The 17,901-nt window shown below is 36.8% G+C and overlaps 1 protein-coding gene across 8 annotated transcripts in view; it reads right to left on the reverse strand.

Annotated features, from left to right (window-relative positions):
- The window catches only part of LOC5565670 (sterile alpha and TIR motif-containing protein 1), a 151,031-nt gene that overhangs the window by 52,231 nt on the left and 80,899 nt on the right, over positions 1-17,901 (reverse strand). Inside the window, exon 1 of one of the 8 annotated variants that reach the window (XM_021842626.1) lies at positions 14,990-15,578. The exons of 5 other annotated variants lie outside the window; for them this stretch is intronic. Coding sequence is in view for 1 of the 3 variants with exons in the window: in XM_021842624.1 (XP_021698316.1) it covers positions 3,776-3,826 (51 nt within the window). In the remaining 2 variants the exon portion in view is untranslated. Of the gene's footprint in view, positions 1-3,775; positions 3,911-3,983; positions 4,114-14,989; positions 15,579-17,901 lie in introns of those variants that run through there. 2 more of the 8 variants (XM_021842625.1, XM_021842624.1) reach the window with 2 other exon arrangements.

Here is a 17,901-nt window from a genome sequence, read left to right on the forward strand (position 1 = left end):
TTTCACAAATGTGGTGTAAATGAGTGAGTGAAACTCTACCTTCGGTTTGACATGATTTTTTTTAACCTTTATTACATTATGGTACAATTTCGACAATACCTTCCTGGCACAACTTCGGTATTCTGTAATAAATAAGTATAATTTTGTAACATCGAATTTAGGAATAAATATTTGAATACTTGGGAAAAAGTAAGAATAAACAATAACTCGAACCTATGTAGATGTGACTTAAATTATCTTATGAAGAAAGGATTTCTTTAAAAAATAAACAAGTATAATATGTGCAATGGATCTCGGCGCAGTACACTGTTAGTTTGAAGCAATCTCACAGCTCAGATAATGTTCAATTAATTAGCTGTCATGAAGTGAAAACAGCTCGAATGATTGTAAACTTTCCAGAACAGAAATCGAATGCAGGTTAATACGTCACAGTTCGGCTTACATGCATACCACTCACAACAACTCATAAATTATTTCTCCCATGGAAAACAATATTAAACCACATTTTTTCGTATAACATTATCATCGCATTGATAACGTCTTATTCGCAATTGGTGGGTCATTGAAGTCAATTATTCATTACATTTGGATTAAAGAATGAAAGTTAAGGTTAAAGCCAGCTATTAATTTGTCAGTAATCATTCTGAGCGGTTTGTGTCACACTTTGTTCCCTTTACGTTCGTCACTATTGGAATTTCAATCAACGTCTGAATCATACTGAATGTGAAAATTTGTACGATCCCATTACACGTTGTTCAGGAGTGTCAGGAGACGCTACTTGATTCTTGATCTGCATATTTGAATTTGAATACCGAATATTTATAACACTCCCACGTTCTGGATTGGTGCAGTCACCACAATATGGATGACACAAGTGCTGGACGATATTATATCACTGAATCACGCTGGTCGAATTTATTCCGCGAATCATTCTGCTGCTAATGACTTCAAGTTGAAAATATTATAAGATCTTATTGGGAAATCCTCGGTTCACCTTTCGCGCTACCAGTTTTAATTCGACACTTTTCGACGTGGGAAGCTGATACTGCACTTTGTTGTTTTGGCATGTTAGATTCTTGATGCATCATACTCAGTAGCGCAACCAGGAATTTGTTCTGGAGGGGGTTTTGTAAAATTTGAAGGCACTGATTTTAAGAAGGTAGTTTTCAATTAAAAAAATAAGTCGAGGAATTCAAGGCCGAACACGTATAATTAAAACGAATTCTTGATTTCTTGAATATGTTTTGAAGTTTTTCAACATTAAGAATAATATTCAAACGCAGCAATTTGCAATAGAAATAATTGCCACAAATGTTGCAGTCGGACGGCAGTTAATCAGCATTGAAAAAGCATAACTGCGAGTATAGCAAATTCGTCCTATTTTACAGAATTGGTAAAACAGAAAATCGAGCCTTAGGTTTAAAAACGGGTAAATTCTTCTTCTTTCTGGCATTACGTCGCCACTGGGATAAAGCCTGCTTCTCAGCTTAGTGTTCTTATGAGCACTTCCACAGTTATTAACTGAGAGCTTACTTTGCCAATGACCATTTTTTCATGTGTATATCGTGTGGCAGGTACGAAGATACTCTATGCCCAGGGAAGTCGAGAAAATTTCCAATCCGAAAAGATCCTCGACCGGTGGGATTCGAACCCACGACCCTCAGCTTGATATTGCTGAAAAGATGCGCGTTTAGCGCTACGGCTATCTGGGCCCCCAACCATTTAATTAAATTAAAACATTCAATTCACATATCAAGGGGGCGATTTCAGATAACTATTGGTCTCAAGGGGGCGAAAGTTGAAAAAGTTTGGGAAGCACTGCTTTTCATGTTAATCAACGTTGCCTTGCCAATAGGTTTTCATTGAATAACTTTTTTCACAAGTGTCGGATTGTTTCGCGATCTTCGGCAATATTCTTCATCGTAGAAATACCTAGCGAAGTCTGTATTCAGCATTTTTATAGAGATCAATGGGCGCCCTCTAGCGATTTTTCTTTGGAAAAGCATGTTTTACCATAGTAAATCCCATACAAACTTTGATCGGCTGGCGCGTAAATATAGTTTCACCGATCTAGCTGAAATTTTGCACAGTTGTTATGAGACCTAAATGCAATCCAAAGAGTGGACTGGAGCGGGAATCTAAATTTTGTCCCACACTACTGATCATCCTACGTATTTATATTGTTTTACTCTTCAATAAACTTAAGACTTGTAATAACTTTGTGTGAATAACTTAATGCTAATAAAAAGCTATCATTTATCCATATATTAGTGTACGATGTATCGAAAGGAAATATCGATATACCAGATATATTGAATAGAAAATATCGATACCAATATATCGAATATCGGAAGCAAAATATCGATATTCCGATGTATCGGAAGTATGGAAACGTCCCTAATTTCAACGAGTTTTTAATTTTGATAGGATAAGTGGCCATTTCACCCTGTAAATAAAGCAATACAATAACGGCACATTTGCATGCAACACTCAGTGGCATGGTCGGAAAAAATCCTAACGAAAAGTTTCCCGGTATGGAGCGGAAACATTATATACACTTTAATCTTTATAGCACACTGCGCTTAATTTCCGGCAACACTAAACATATGGACACGAAATCTCAAAATTTTGTCAAAAAGTGCCCAGAAATGATAATCTTCCGAACGAATCAGGCATTTCTTATGATTGATATATCGACTTTCGACGTTTCTGTGATTTGTCAAACTTGATAAAGAAGTTCAATCCCTTAAAACACCGCTTGTCCTTAACATCCCATATTACGGTATTTTTTTTTTACTTTTGTCCCATCGGCCTCCGGGGGAAATTAGCTCATCAGTTGATATTCCATCCTCGACTGTCCAACAAGAAGCTCCCCACCGAGACGCGAAAATAAAAAAAAGCTTTCGCTTCGGCAAATATTTCAAGTGAAACGGTTCCTGTACAAAGAAGAGGGTTGGGCTACGTTTCCCCGAATGCCAGTTTCCCCAATAGTCCAATTCATTGCGTTTCGCCGTTCTCAGCATCTTTGGCAATATGTTTTTGGTAAAGAGCGATCAAATATCTCCTTCTTTTGATTGTTTATCGTGTTTCCTAGTTCACCACCCTGCAATTATACACATGTTTGAACTGCATCCCTTTTCGAGGAAACGGGTCGTTCGGGGATAAGTAGCACAATTAAAGAAGAGAGTACGGAATTCAAGTTACAGCGATATTCCGTTCTCAATTTCTCAAACAATTACATACAGAACTCTGGGAAAAAAATCAAGAAATCACTTCGATATATTTTTTTAGATTTTTGCCCGGAGTTAATCCAATTGTGTTTTCCTGGCCCATTCATAACTTTTCATATTGAAGAGTCAAATGAAAAGTTATGGCCTATTGAATTCAGACCTACATTGGGCTTATCAAAGAAAAGGATTAAAATGTACATTGATCAAGAGCAATTATTTGTTTAGTTGTCATTTGTTATTTTCCATCTTACATGACGGGTTTTACTGGTATGATAGTGTAATAGATATATGTTAGTATAACTGAACATGAAAGCACAATATGTATCACATCATAAAATTTTACATCGCTAACTTTACCGTTTAGAACCCACTTTGTAACATTCATCAATGAGGAGCAAACAAGAAAATATATGAATGATCTTCAACACAACAGCGAACAAAACATTAAATTTATCCATACTAAATAAGCTTGAAAGCATATACATATTAGCCCCCGTGGACATGCGAAATGACGAGCAATGCAAAAAATGTAAACTTTCACAAACCGATTTGAAAAAATCCTTCCGCGCACTTTTCAGCGATTTCCTGTTCATCATTTGATAGGCTACAACAACGCCCTTCTCAGAGTGATCGATGACAGAGTAGTAAATGAAACTCGTACGTTTGGTTATCCGTGTCCGACTACGTTTTCGTTTGTATTAGTTGGGTGCTTTTAATTATCTTTGCTTGTTACAATTTGAAAATATCACAAACCTTTGAGCGTCTTGTTACGATTATTTCATAGATTTCAATTTTCTATGTTCGAATACACTGAGTTAACAGTTGTTATTTATTTTCAATCGCGATCACGGGTATTTTCAGCACACTGCTACGCATATTAGAAATACACCTTTTAAATGAAAAATGTAGAAATGTGCACTTTTCCAACATAAAGTTGTTTAGTTATTGGTTCAATTTACAATTTAAACGTTACAAACACTGTTGTCACATGCAATTCACAATGATGCACTCTATTGGCTTTCGAAATAAGTACGCTCGTTAACACCGAATTTCTGCAAATACACCGACGGTACGAAGGAACACAACATAACTGACTGCATGCATACAAGTTATACGCAAGAATTTAATCAATTTTGTACAAAAAATAAAACAGTCTGACTAAGAAAAGTGTGGCTATCTTATCTGTTGTATGGGGAAGAACGGAATAGGAATTTGGTACCGCACAACAGTTACGTGGGCAAGAGTTAGAGGCAGCTGAAGCATTGACGGATGATTTTTTTTTGTTTGTTTGTAGACACTGGCATTGGCTGACATAAATTATCGTGATTGTCGTCGTTACAAATTAGCATCAAAACCGGTGACACACGTTTTCAGTGCAATTGTGTGTTGACAATTGCTATCGGTGGCATGGACGGGTAATTGCTATTTTTACCGGATTCGGCAATATCGAGCTACCGCGAAATCGCCAGTTCGCTACTCCTGAATAGAGCGATCTTCGGCGCAGGTGTTCTTTTGAAGGGATAAATATGCCCCATAACAAAGTGAGTGATGTAAAAATAAAGTTTACAATATATTTTAGTTGAAAGAATTTTTATTACTGGCTTTTGGGTTATGCCAAACATAAAAGTGCTGCAATACTCTGTATTGCAACGATTCCATACTTTTGGTGGGTAGTGTAAATTAGGCAAAGGGAAATCTTAAAAAATCTGACAAAAAACAATTTTTTTTGTAAATGAAATTTTACTCATGGCCGAGGTTTGTACGATGTTTATTCAAAAATGAGATTATTAGCGCGAGTAACTAAGAATAATTCTACAATAATTCTGTAGCATATTCTCAAACTGCAATTCCATTTGAAAGATGGACATTAGCCTATTGAAATATTTACCGGACATTGATTTTTTAAATTTTGTTCATAACAGCTTTTAGATTAGATATTAATTTGTATTATTTGAGTTCTCATTCTCCGCTGAATTATTATCCCTTTATAGCATATACGTACACATCCTTACTTTCGATTAACAAAACATTGCCATGTTTCTGACGAGGAACCGAAGAATTGTTCAGCTTTAGCGGTACAATTGGTAAATTTTCCAATTTGTCATGGTGCTTGTTAGTAATTCAATTTAGTTTAACCCTATTGTATTTCAAATTCAATTATTTGATTTGCAGCTCTCATTCTTATACATACAATCGAGAGAAAATGGTGGACTTATGTCTCCGAAAGGGTTTCCGGCATTATGGAAATAAATGTATGTTTCTTTATAGAATAATTTATTTCCAAATCAACTCAATTGCATTTCGGCCTGCATAGTCCAAACGGAAACTTTATTATCACATTCAGTAATTCAGTTATTTCACTGAGTACTTTCAATAAGACACCGACATTGGCAATTCTAATGCAAAGATACATTGTCAAATTCAGCCAATGCAAATTATGCAATTGTCACATTATGTACTTCAGAGGCGATGTTTGCCTGATTACTTGATTCGTTGGGGCTCTAATAAAAAGAGTTGGGGTCAAATCATCCTGTTAAGGAATAATTTTTCAATAGCCTAATAATAGTATCAAATGAAATTGAGCATAATAATATTTTTTTTTCCTTAGCCGAGTGGTTAGAGTCCGTGGCTACAAAGCAAAGCCATGCTGAAGGTGTCTGGGTTCGATTCCCGGTCGGTCCAGGATCTTTTCGTAATGGAAATTTCCTTGACTTCCCTGGGCATCAAGTATCATCGTACCTGCCACACGATATACGAATCCGAAAATGGCAACTTAGGCAAAGAAAGCTCTCAGTTAATAACTGTGGAAGTGCTCTTAGTACACTAAGCTAAGTAGCCGGCTCTGTCCCAGTGAGGACGTTAATGCCAAGAAGAAGAAGAAGAAGAAGAAGAAGAAGAAGAATAGTATAATAACAACATTTTAAAATCAAGTCGAGTCAAGTACACGACATTGAAGACGACCTTCTAGCTGAGCTCGAAATACGTGTATCTGACGAATTAAAACAAAAAAGGCCAAAGAGGTAACCAGAAACATGGTCTAGAGGTGACTAGAAATCCAAATTAAAAATGAATCCCGAAGGTTTGCATTAGGTATTGCTCAAATGACCGGGGGTTCACGGTATTAGTGGCTGACTTATAATAATATGCAGAACTCTGCATTAAAGTTGTAAGTTTCGCATAGTAAATCCCATATAAACTAAACATATAAACAGCTGACGCTAAAATATAGTTTCAACGATCCAGCTGAAATTTTGCACAGTAGTTCTAATTTATTCAAAATCTAAACTTTTCATATGACCTTGGACATGCTTGTCCGTTGTCTAGTGTTAAGTTACAGTCTGTGCAGCTAAAATGCTAGAGACGCATCTTTTTTATAACTCGATATCAAAATGTGATCTTGCTTGAAGAGCAATTTTTTTATAGTGAAATTATGTTTATTGTTTATTCAACATCTGAGGAGCAATATCGACGTGGCACAGTGGCGCATGGCCGGACAAAACCTCAAAAAATCATGTTCTCAAAATCACTTGTTATTATTTTTAATTGACATCAATACCGATGAGTGACGACTTGCCAAAATTTGAGATTGATATGTTTTGTTTTCGATTTTTGACAGCATCGTAAGTGCGGGAAAGTCAGCTAAATTGGACTGGTCGAAATTCATCAACTATGGTTCACCTAACAAACTTCAAACAGCTGTATCTCAACGAAGTTATAATCGATTTAAGCTCAATAGGCTTCATTTGGAAGCGTAAACCTAAGGCTTTGATTTGAGCTATAATTACATATTTTTTAACATGTTAAGTTGTTATTTGTAGCAAAACATGTTTTTTACAGTCTTTCTTCAAAATCGTGATAAATTTTCAAAATATCGTACGTTTTATGTGAAGTGTTTCGTGAATATTAGTTACTCACTATGAAGCAGCATATCATCCATACTTTCAAACATAAAATAGTTTTTCTTGCCGCTCTTTGCACCAAGACGTGAAAAGTCCATTTTCATTTCCCATTATAATTTATCTACTTCATCATTCAAATGTGCATCATGTGTCATAATTAGATTACAACTTTACTTAAATTAGTAAATGGAAGTTAAATTTTTATCTGTCGTTCAGGTTTATGTACAAATTCCTGCATCACAACCAGTTTTTTTTTCGTGAAAATAGCCTTCTTATTCGATTGGATGAAAACCTTAATTTGGATAAATTTCACCAGAAAATAATATTTTCAATTTGACAGTTATTTCCAACGGGATGATATCAGGTATCCAAAATAGTTAATAGATTACCATTATCAACCAATTTAGGACGTATTTGAGGTTTTGTCCGTCCTTTGTATGAAGACCCGCCACTGTGCGTGGTGTTTAAATACAACTTCCGCTCGATAACTAGAATGAGCTGTTTACGCCGAGGGAAATTTTGAAGTTTTGTTTTGGTGGTCGATTTTCATACAGAGTAAACAATTACTCAGCGACACATTCCTCTCATGAGATGTCAAACGGATTGAACTTTTTTTTTGCTGGACTATGGTTCAGTTATCAGGAAGTCCAGTTAAAGAGCGCCTAGTTATCGAGCGGAAACTGTATTTTGATATTCGAAGTGTCACTTTAAGTAATTTTTTTACCAGTCGTAGGGGATGTAAGGAAAGTGGACAGTGGTGGTCGAAAAAGTTGAAATTTGACGTGACATAGTTTGTGTTGTCTTCTTCTTCTTCTACTACTTCTTTTGCAAAGTACGTCCTTGGAACTAGAGTTTACGTTTTGTGTTCGTTTCAAAGACAATTTGATTTACAGCTTTTAAAATAAACTTGAAAATTTTACCAATTCTCGATACGCTTATGGTATAACAATGATCAAAATTTCAGCTTAGTGTAATGTTGAATACAAATATTAAGAATTAAATACCAGGGGGCGATTTCTTAAAATAGGTAGCCTTAAGGGAAGGGAAGTCAAAAAAGTTTGGGACACTGATCTGGTCTGTCAAGATTCCTTGACGAATCCATCGTCAATCATTATTGAATATATTCATTTATATTCATATATTCATATCAACCTCTTAAGAAATTAATATGGGCAATCTCTTAAGAAATGAATTGAAATTTAAAATGTGGCCTAGATTACTAACGCACTTTTTGTTACGTAGAAATATATCTGATCAGCTTTGATTTTAAACATCAGCTTTGAAAATTGTTAATAACATATTTTTCGTTATAAACCAATAGAGTTCAACAGAAGGTTGCTGAGTAGTAATAGACCACCTGGTCTCCATCCCCTAGCTATGCTCGTTAAAGCGGTTCAAAATTAAAAATAATATGAGAATTGAAACTCCCATATCTTCCTTCTTACGATAAAAATAGTATTCCATGAAAGTTTCAGGCCTTTCGGTGGTGATTTGAAGGTGGTCCTGTTACAAAGTGGGTTTACATGGAAATTACAATTAAGATATTTTTAAAAATGTCCCAACCCAGTTATTATTATAATGTGAATACAAACTCATCATCTCATTGTGCAAACTTATCCTTTAAACCTTTAAAGCCACTTTGAGCAAATTTTGTTTAAGATTTTTGCAGATGTATTCAGGGCTAAAATCCCATATGGTACTAAATAACAGCAAACATAACATCATGAACATATGTTCTCCTATCTGTCAGATTGAATTGCTCTCATCAGCAACTTCCTTTATTAAGGTTTGAAGAATGAGTTTTCACTATGAGATGATAATGAGATGATAAGTTTCTTCAAGGCAGTAAAAAAGACATGGGAGATTGAATTTTCAAATTATTCTGAGTTTTGAACCACCTCAGTCCATAGCTAAAAACTTGCCTCATAATTTGGATAGTGCAAAAACAATCAATACGTTGAATGATCAAACATTTCTCAACGTAAATTTATGTGTGTTAGTGGCACACGGTCTAATTCAGACCTAGTAATCTATATTTGTTATGGCAGTAATAAAATATAACTCCGATTTGTTTGCTAACTAGTTTATCGACCTGTTTTTGTAAAGACTAAATATTTAAACTTAATTGGTAACAAATTGCGATTGATTTGATGTCAGAAACTAGCTCAAGTAAAATGTGAATGTCATTAAAAAACGTAAGTGAAATCCGAATCTGTTTCAAAATTGAGTATAGTATATTGGCTCTTACTGACTCGATTTTGATGGACTATTGAGTAAGGGAATTATCAATATAAAGATTTTTTTTGTTATATTGATACGTTACATCTTATTAGAGTGAGTTATCAAATAATGCTATATTGAAAATCGAGTAAGGGATCACTGTACTGCTATACGCACTTAAAATAGTTTATTGGATCGTATCGTGCACCCCCTCTAATTTGAACATTTTCAATTTAAAGTTGTAGTCACCTTACAACCGTGTTTCTGTTTACCTCTTGGGCAGGTTTATTTTGTTTCTGCATTTCATTTCACGGCGTTCCATTTAATTTTACTCCCTTCCAAGAGGTGAATGACGTTTGAAGATTTTTTATTTTAAAGTCAGGGCTGCCCAACGTACGGCCCCCGCAACTTCATCATCCGCGGCCCGCGGAGGGTTTAAAGCTTCTTCTTATATTTGGCCCGTTGACTATTATATTTTAGCTCGGTAATTATCAAAAAAAAATTCGATTGATCATGATTTTTTTTTTCAAAATTTCAACTGTAAAAATGTTTTACATATAATTTTGATTTCAGGAGGATTATAAAAATCCTGACTTTGGCATGATAAAAAAAAACAGACAGGCTTTTAATGAAATCTTGAATCGGATTCTCAAAGAATTCTGGACACGACATTCAAGCATAATAAGGGCAGTAATCTCACAGAAACTTCTACGGGATTCCATAGAGTTTTTCTCAGGATTTTAATCAAATTCAATACGTAAATCTCTAGAATACTAGGAAAGGCTACAATATAACCCAAGATAATCTTGACAAATCTTGACAGAATCTTAGGCAAATTTATAGTAGTATTATGAGCAGATTTCTTTTGGAATTCTGGAAAGTAGTCTCAATGGTTTGGAAACACGATTTTGAATTGAAAATTACTTGAGATTTTAAAAGAATTCTTGGTCCAATTTTTTATGTTCTGGAAAAATTTCTCATTTGTTTCTGACAAAGATTTTTTCAGAAGCTTGATCAGGATTTTCACAGGCAAATCTTCTGTGCATGATCCTCATAAAATTCTGGACATTATTCTATCAGTGTCAAAAAATATCTGATAGGTTCGTCAAAAAATGCTGGGCAAGATTATTGCATGAATTCAAAAGATGGTTGATGAACGAAAGGACGAAATACAAAAAGTCAAAAGGACAAAAGATCGAAAGACAAAAGGTCGAAATGACGAAAGATCGAAAATTATTTGCTAGGTGGGAAATTCTCCTTTCTTTGAAAAAAGGCTTTCGACCTTTTGTCCCTTATTTTTTGTTCTTCGACCTTTTGTCATTTCGACCTTTTGTCTTTCGATCTTCTGTCCTTTCGACCTTTTGTCATATATTCCATTTAAAAACACGGTCCGCCACATGAAATTGTTTCTGCAATTTGGCCGCTGCTTAGAAAGGTTGGGCGCTCCTGGTTAAAACGATTTGCAGATAAGCAAACTATTTTGGGAACTGCTTGGCTATGGAATCAACGGAGATATTGATTGTACTATATTTTTGGCGTGAACGTAGACTGTAGACTATTTCTCGATTACAACAGAAATAAGGCCATCATTGATCCACTTTGTAACTTCTCTGGAGCTCTTGATATAGATCAAGTACTCGTCAAAAATTAGAAGGTCCGGATAAAACCAACACACAAAGTTCGAACGAAACGTGTAAATTTCTGAGACATATAATGCACATAATTGGAGCGTGGAATATCATGAATATTTACATGATATGTCATGTAAACTTCAATTATACAGTTGTGTTCAGAATAATAGTAGTGAAAGGCGATTTCCATACAAAATGCTCAACTTTGGCAAGCTGTAACTTTGTTTCCATATGAGCAATCGGCATGAAATTTTGACAGTGAACTACAAATATACTCGATTTTATTATCACAAAACTTGAAAATTTTCACACTACCGGCTAAAAAGTTAAGCACCAGGTGAAATCGCTCAAAATAATAGTAGTTTTAATAATTTAAATATCTGCAGTATTTTGAGTTTTTCAATTTTTATTTACTCATCATTTCAACCATTTCCACCCAAGCTATAAATGTATAAACCACCCAAGTTTTTACAAAATTGTTGCTGAACTAAAATTTACAAAAGAAAAACTACTATTATTTTGAGCGATTTCACCTGGTGCTTATCTTTTTAGCCGGTAGTGTGAAAATTTTCAAATTTTGTTATAATAAAATCGAGTATATTTGTAGTTCACTGTCAAAATTTCATGCCGATTGCTCATATGGAAACAAAGTTACAGCTTGCCAAAGTTGAGCATTTTGTATGGAAATCGCCTTTCACTACTATTATTCTGAACACAACTGTATGTCATGTAATCTAGCAGGATCCTGAGTGCTTACATGACATATAACACATTTTTACATGATTTCAAACTGAAATTTACATGACGTCATGTTTACATCGCATAAATGAAGTTTACATGACGTGTAATCTTCATTATTTTTAACTGTACACATTTAGTGACTTTCGAACTAAAGCTTGTTCTCCTTAGTATTTGGCCATTTCTTTTTAACCACTGTTGCGCCTCTATTTGTTGTAGCGAGAATCTTATTGCAGCCTTTTAATCCAGAAGAATTGTTTATCCAGTGGTAAACAATTCATGAAGATTCATACATATTAGCAAAGGTTATTGAAGTTTGAAAGCGAAAGACGTGAAAGAAATTTGAACAATTACGTTGAAAACCCAAAATAGTTAAAAGAAATGATCACGAAAATTCTTAAATTTTCAAATAACGTACCAATAATTTCATTGTGTAGAACGTAAATTGGTATACCGGGTAAGTTCAAATAAGTTTTTGCAGATAAATTCACTTGCAAGTTGATGATCTGTCAAGCTGGCTGCGATTATGTAAGAAAAAAAAATCACTGATTTTTATCACTGGAACAATAAAATGAACAAGTTTAAAAAGAAAACAGTTTTAAGAATAGATTTTTTTCATTATTTCAATCAAACAAAGGCTGCCATCGTCATAGAACGATATGGTATGGTATGTCTATCGTATTACCTCAATAATGTTCTGTTGCGGGAGATTTGGACAAACGTCATCTGACCGACTCTTTTTAGGCAGGCCAATTCTCTGTTAAGCCAGCTAAAAGGCCAAAATATCAAATTTATTAAAATAAAGAATAGAAACACGTATGTTCTATCACAAGCTCAACGCATCCCGCAACGGCTTCGTACCGCGAGCCGAGTTGTGCAGGGATGAGGATGGGAGCATTTTGACGGACGAGCGTGAAGTAATCGAAAGGTGGAAGCAGCACTTCAACAAACACCTGAATGGCGCTGAGAGCACAGGAAATTAAGGACGGGACAGCGGAGACATGCCTTCGTCAGTACTGCGGGCGATGGAAACCAACCAGACTTTGAGGGAGGTTAAGGATGCCATTCACCAGCTCAAGAACAATAAAGCTGCTGGTAAGGATGGTATCGGAGCTGAACTCATGAAAATGAGCCCGGAGAGGCTGGTCATTTGTCTGCACCGGCCGATAGGCACAATCAGGGAAACAGAATAGCTACCGGAGGAGTGCAAGGAAGGGGTAATATGCCCCATCTACAAGAAAGGCGACAAGTTAGATTGTGAGAACTATCGAGCGATCACCTTTCTAAATGCGGCCTACAAAGTATTATCCCAGATCATCTTCCGTCGTCTGTCACCTGTAGTAAACGAGTTCGTGGAAAGTTATCAAGCTGGTTTCGTTGACGGCCGATCGACAACGGACCAGATCTTTACTGTACGGTAAATCCACGATAGTATCGACCGCGTAGAGCTATGGAAAATCATGAACGAGAACAGCTTTCCCGAGGAGCCTCACGAGACTGATAAGAGCGACGATGGAAGGTGAGCAAAATTGTGTGAAGGTTTCAGGCAAACATTCCAGTTCGTTTGGATCCCGCCGGGGACTACGACAAGGTGATGGACTTTCGTACCTGTTGTTCAATATTGCGCTAGAAGGTGTTATGCGGAGAGCCAGTCAATTTGTTTGCTTCGCGGATGATATGGACATTGTTGGCTGAACATTTGAAAAGGTGGCAGACCTGTACACCCGCCTGAAATGCGAGGCAGCAAAAGTTGGACTGGTTGTGAATGCGGCCAAGTCAAAGCACATGCTAGCTGGTGGGGCCCAGCGCGACAGGTCTCGCCTAGGTAGCAGTGTTACGATAAACGATACGTTCGAGGTGCTCGACAAGTTCGTCTACCTTGGATCCTTGCTGATGGCTGACAATAACGTTAGCCGTGAAATATGGAAGCGCATCATCAGTGGAAGTCGGGCCTACTATGGCCTCCACAAAGCTGCGGTTAAAAAAGATTCACATCCGCACAAAATGTACCATGTACAAAACGCTCATAAGGCCGGTAGTCCTCTACGGGCATGAAACGTGGACGATGCTCGAGGAGGACTTGCAAGCACTTGGAGTCTTCGAACGTCGGGTGCTTAGGACGATCTTTGGCGGTGTGCAGGAAAATGGTGTGTGGCGGCGAAGAATGATTTACGAGCTCGCCCAACTCTACTGCGAACCCAGTATCCAGTAGCTGGCCAAAGCTGGAAGGATACGATAGGCAGGGTATGTTGCAAGAATGCCGGACAGCAACCATGCAAAGATGATGTTTACTTCGGATCCAGTTGGTACAAGAAGGCGTGGAGCGCAGCGAGCTAGGTGGGCGGATCAAGTGCGTATCGATTTGGCGAGCGTGGGGCAGAACCGAGGATGGAGAGATGCGGCCACGAACCGAGTATTGTGGCGTGAAATGGTTGAGTCTGTGTTATCTGTTTAGATGTTAACTAAATAAATGAATGTTTCCCTCACAGCTTGATAAAAACGCTAAAATTTTAAAAATGTGCTAAGATTTGTTGAAAATATACAAAATCTTAGAAAAATCACTCATTTCGTGCGGCCAAATTCTAAGTGGAACAGACTTCAGTTGAGCTTAAATAGTGCATAGTCATATTGAAATCATGAAAGTTTCAAAGGTTTTCATAAAACTAATTTTCTATATCTAAACCATATATCTATATCAATTTGATGAATAGTTGCCGAGAGTCGAAAAGCTTCTCAACAAATTGCTTTTCGTATGAAAATGATAGCCAACTTCTACACCAGGCCTGTCCAACCTTTTTGGCTCTTTTTCGACATAAATGTTTGGTGCGTTAGTTATAGTCCGATTTTTTATCTCAAATGAAAGCTTAGTGTTATATCGGATTAATCCACGTATATTCATTTAAATTTATATCAAAGTCTTTGTTAGCGATGTAGGCGAAGGCAAAAATCAATCCGCCAATTTTTTGACTTAACTTAGAATTTGATATAAAGTCGAATTATTAAGCATGGATTAACGGTATATTGCAAAGCTTTCATTTAAGGTAAACATTTCTCATGACAGACAATGATTGCAAACGCCCCAACCATTTTTATCGAAAAAAAGCCTAAAAGTTTGTCAGGCCTGTTCTACACCCGTCAATGCTTCATGCTGCCCTCCATCCACACTCATTATGGTAATCATCGGTTAGTCTCTACTACAGCTACTGCAAGACATAGCAACGCCGTGCCGAAAACACTACGTGTGCATGACGACGTTTTTCCAATACACCACCTTCTTCTCACTGTTGGACGGCGGATTCCGTCCGGCCCCAAAGATACACTTTTTCACCGATCACTGACTAGGCGAACTTATTTTTGAGCACAAATCACTTTTCCTGTTATTCTTCAATCGATATGCTACCATAAACACGAACAACTGGTTCAGAGCAAACGCAAACTCACTACCGTAGACGTGCCGTTTAGGTTCAATCTCGAGTCTGTTTCCTCTGCGCGTAGACGCCACCCAGTATTGCGATTATGAAATTGATACACCACTAGGGAATGATTTTAGCATCTTTGCATGCCGTCCATGTACTATATAGGCACCACCGGCAGATACTGGATTTTCTGGATTCCTCTGTGCTCTCGAGAAACTGTATTAGGTATGTCCACAAGTGTTGAACTCTGTGTGTACAAATATCTCGACAATCACGTCGTTTCACGTCACGCTTAGGTTAGACACGTTGTGACTAGATTTCTACCGGTAGACGCGAGGATGCTGTTGCGCAAAAAAAAAACAAAATTTCGATCGAAACGCTATCGCGAGGCTAAACCTTGTCTTCGACTATCGCACGCCATCGAAGTCGCGAACGTTGAAGGGGAGGATGCTACCTGTTGGCCGTTTCAAACAATACTGAAAAAGAGTCGGTATTGTGGCTGTCGCGTTTCGCGGTCGCGGACTAACTTCAGTGCTCAGAACAGCAGCTGTCTACAGATCGGTACACACGCGTCATACCATGATAATTCGAATATAGCATGGGAGGAGAGACGCGGTTTTTTATTTCATCGGCAATCCGCACTTGCATGTGCGATAGTGGTGGTGAATACTACAATGGGGTGTATTATGACGACTACGACGTAGTCGTCGTCGTCGTCGTCGTCGCGTCACTTTGGGAATGTATTGCGTCTGCCACCCATCAGGGGCGGTATATATTAGGCGCTATAGGGTGAAATGGGGTGGTGAACCTCGCTTATCGTGCACAGCATCGCAGTGATTCTAGGGCGGAAAATAGTCGAATAACTAACTTGCTCTACTCATTCCTAAGGGTGCGGCCAGAGTAGGCGTGAAACGCGTAACGAAGCAAAAATTACATTGGAAGAAACAACATCTATATACAGCCATTCCATGAAAAACCGATCTAGTGAGTCTCCGATTTCCGTGCAAATTTGCTATTTTGTTCCTTATCCGAAAAAAGGATACACGTATTTTTGGATTTTTTGATAAGGGTGCCCATTTCCGAAAAAGGGTAACCAGAAAAATCGCGATTTTGCAAAATTTTTATTTTAAAAAAAATTATAGCTTTTCAATCGTTTGACCGATTTTCAATCTTTTTGGACAAAATGAAGGTTAAAAAATTTGACTTTTCGGGAAAAATACAAAATTTCACAAAAATTGTGTTTTTTTACATGAAAAAACTCAATAGTTTACGTTTTTTCGTGTTTTGAAGGCCTCGGGACCAAAGGGGCTATTGCTGCTCTCATTTTTTCTTAAAAGTTCAGAAAATTTACGTAAACTGTCAAATTTTCAGCAATGTATGTTTTTTAGTTTTTGAGATATATATTTTTGAAAATAAAAAATCTGTCATTTTTCATCGGCACACACTGTAGATCTCAGCGCATTAGATTTGTAATGTTTAAAAAAATCATAACTTTTGAACAGCTCAACCGATTTCCAATCTTTTTTATGGAATGAAAGCTTAAGGTCTATACTGCCATGAAACTGCAAAGAGATGCAAATATATTCATTTTTATCTGATTCATATGTTCACGTAAACTCAAAATCATATAGAGAGAATCGTCAAAATTATTTCAATTGCTTTGAAATGAAAGACGGGCAACAACCGGTATGCAGTGGATTATGTGAAGTTCAGTGTAATACACTTAAATTGCTTTTTATCATTGGTACATTGGTGTTCTTATTTCTATAGCAAAAGCAAGAAAAAAAAAACGTAACTTTTCATACGTCCATTTTTTACGATCCTCTAGAATGACAGGAAAGGGTATGCCGGTGGCCTATACGACTGACACGTTCATACCCAACATCATTCCTTCTCTCTTTTTCGTTCCACTAACGATGGATCAAACCAAAAGAAAAAAAAACCTTCTCATGTGAACACCTATTTCATTAAATCGCCCAAACTGCAAATGTTTGTAAAGCAGGAATAAAATCCTGTAGAAGCAAAGTTTAAGTATTGCAAAAATTCTACGCGCATCATAACTTCATCTTGTAGCGCACCATCAATCTCTTCTCAAAAATCTTACAGTTGTAGGTTCAAATCCCAGTAGATTGACAAAAAATAAGTATCAACATGAGTACCAGCATCAACAAAGCATATTAAAATAGACTTTGGAAACAGCAGCGATGTGAAACCGAGGGCAACACAGTATTAAGAAAAGACAGAGAGATACGAAAGATGGAACGGAGTGGTAAAGAGAGGAGAGCAAGATAATTTTTGTTTTTTTTTTTTTGCTCCACGTGAGCGTTACGATCTATACGTAATCATTTTAGACAGCCGAATAAGAAATTCCAGAAGGCCTAGCATTTAAGTAGCCGTATATCGGGCCAAAACCTGCATTTTGGTAGCATTTAAGGCGCATATACGGCTTGCTAGCATTAAATGACATGCAGTTAAGGCGCATATACAGCTAAATAAATGCTTTTTTAAGTGCTTATTGATTATCTGGGTTGTCTTACACAGTTTTACAATCGGACTTAAACGTCTGTTATCTGTGCTATAACCTTCTGATGTACCTAGTAGTAAAAACGTTCGCACGTTTTTGAAACAAACTATGTTGGCCTAGATGACCAGAAAATACGGAAAATTATATTTTTTTCATTTCAGTTCATGTTTAAAAAAATGGTATTCTTATTTGTCCCAAAGGAAACAGTAATATTATGATCTAAAGTTAACCTTTACAGAACCT

Source organism: Aedes aegypti, chromosome 2 (genome assembly GCF_002204515.2).
Source record: "Aedes aegypti strain LVP_AGWG chromosome 2, AaegL5.0 Primary Assembly, whole genome shotgun sequence".
Classification (NCBI taxonomy): domain Eukaryota; kingdom Metazoa; phylum Arthropoda; class Insecta; order Diptera; family Culicidae; genus Aedes; species Aedes aegypti.